The 869-nt window shown below is 45.8% G+C and overlaps 1 protein-coding gene across 1 annotated transcript in view; it reads right to left on the bottom strand.

Moving 5' to 3' along the window:
- The window catches only part of LOC106882493 (zinc finger protein 211), a gene marked incomplete at both ends in the record, with an annotated part of 10354 nt that extends 9878 nt beyond the window's left edge, over positions 1–476 (bottom strand). Inside the window, one exon of the mRNA XM_014933188.1 lies at positions 220–476. Within this exon, the coding sequence (XP_014788674.1) occupies positions 220–476 (257 nt within the window). The remainder of the gene's footprint in view (positions 1–219) is intronic.
- Between the last annotated feature and the right edge of the window lie 393 nt (positions 477–869).

Below are 869 nucleotides of genomic sequence, written 5' to 3'. Positions count from 1 at the left end.
AACTGGTACTTAATTCATCGACCCCCGAAAGGATGAAAGGCAAAGTCGACCTCAGCGGAATTTGAACTCAGAACATAAAGACAGACGAAATACCGCTAAGCATTTCGCCCGGCGTGCTAACGTTTCTGCCAGCTCACCACCTTCTTAAAATATTATATACTAGGCAATGAATGACTCAACAGTAAATATATAGACTAAAACTGTGACGTGTGGACCTACCATTGGTCATATCACTGAGGCGTAGGCCACTGAGGGCGTGACGTGGGTAGGTCTGACAGGGTGTGCTGGAGATGCAGCCATACAGCACGTAGTCCAGTTCTTCCTGAGAAAACGATAAATTGCTTGGGGTTGGCACTGTGCACAGGGACAGTCTATTCGAGAGCTCGGTGAGGGCCTTAAATGGCATGACTGGTGGACGAAATACTTGCAGGCATTCCAACATACCTCGGGTACGTAGTGCATTGTTTGGGTAGATTCTGAAAGAAAAGGAATTGGGAAAGTTACGAGTACAATATTTAAAAATGACAAAAGCAAACAAATAATAAATAATACACCATTTCGAGCGTGGCCGTTGCCAGTTCCGCCTGACTGGCCTTCGTGCGGGTGACACGTAAAAGTACCCACTACACTCTCTGAGAGGTTGGCGTTAGGAAGGGCATCCAGCTGTAGAAACTCTGCCAAATCAGATTGGAGCCTGGTGTAGCCATCTGGTTCACCAGTCCTCAGTCAAATCGTCCAACCCATGCTAGCGTGGAAAGCGGACGTTAAACGACGATGATGATGATGATGATGATGATGATGACGATGATGAATAAATAATTGCAAAGAACAGCCATAGCAACAACAAGAATCCTTTCTACTTTAAGCAC

The sequence above is a fragment of the Octopus bimaculoides genome, unplaced genomic scaffold (genome assembly GCF_001194135.2).
Source record: "Octopus bimaculoides isolate UCB-OBI-ISO-001 unplaced genomic scaffold, ASM119413v2 Scaffold_212838, whole genome shotgun sequence".
NCBI classification, from domain to species: domain Eukaryota; kingdom Metazoa; phylum Mollusca; class Cephalopoda; order Octopoda; family Octopodidae; genus Octopus; species Octopus bimaculoides.
The sequence above is the reverse complement of the archived record's forward strand: the minus strand, read 5'-3'. Positions and strand labels throughout refer to the sequence as shown.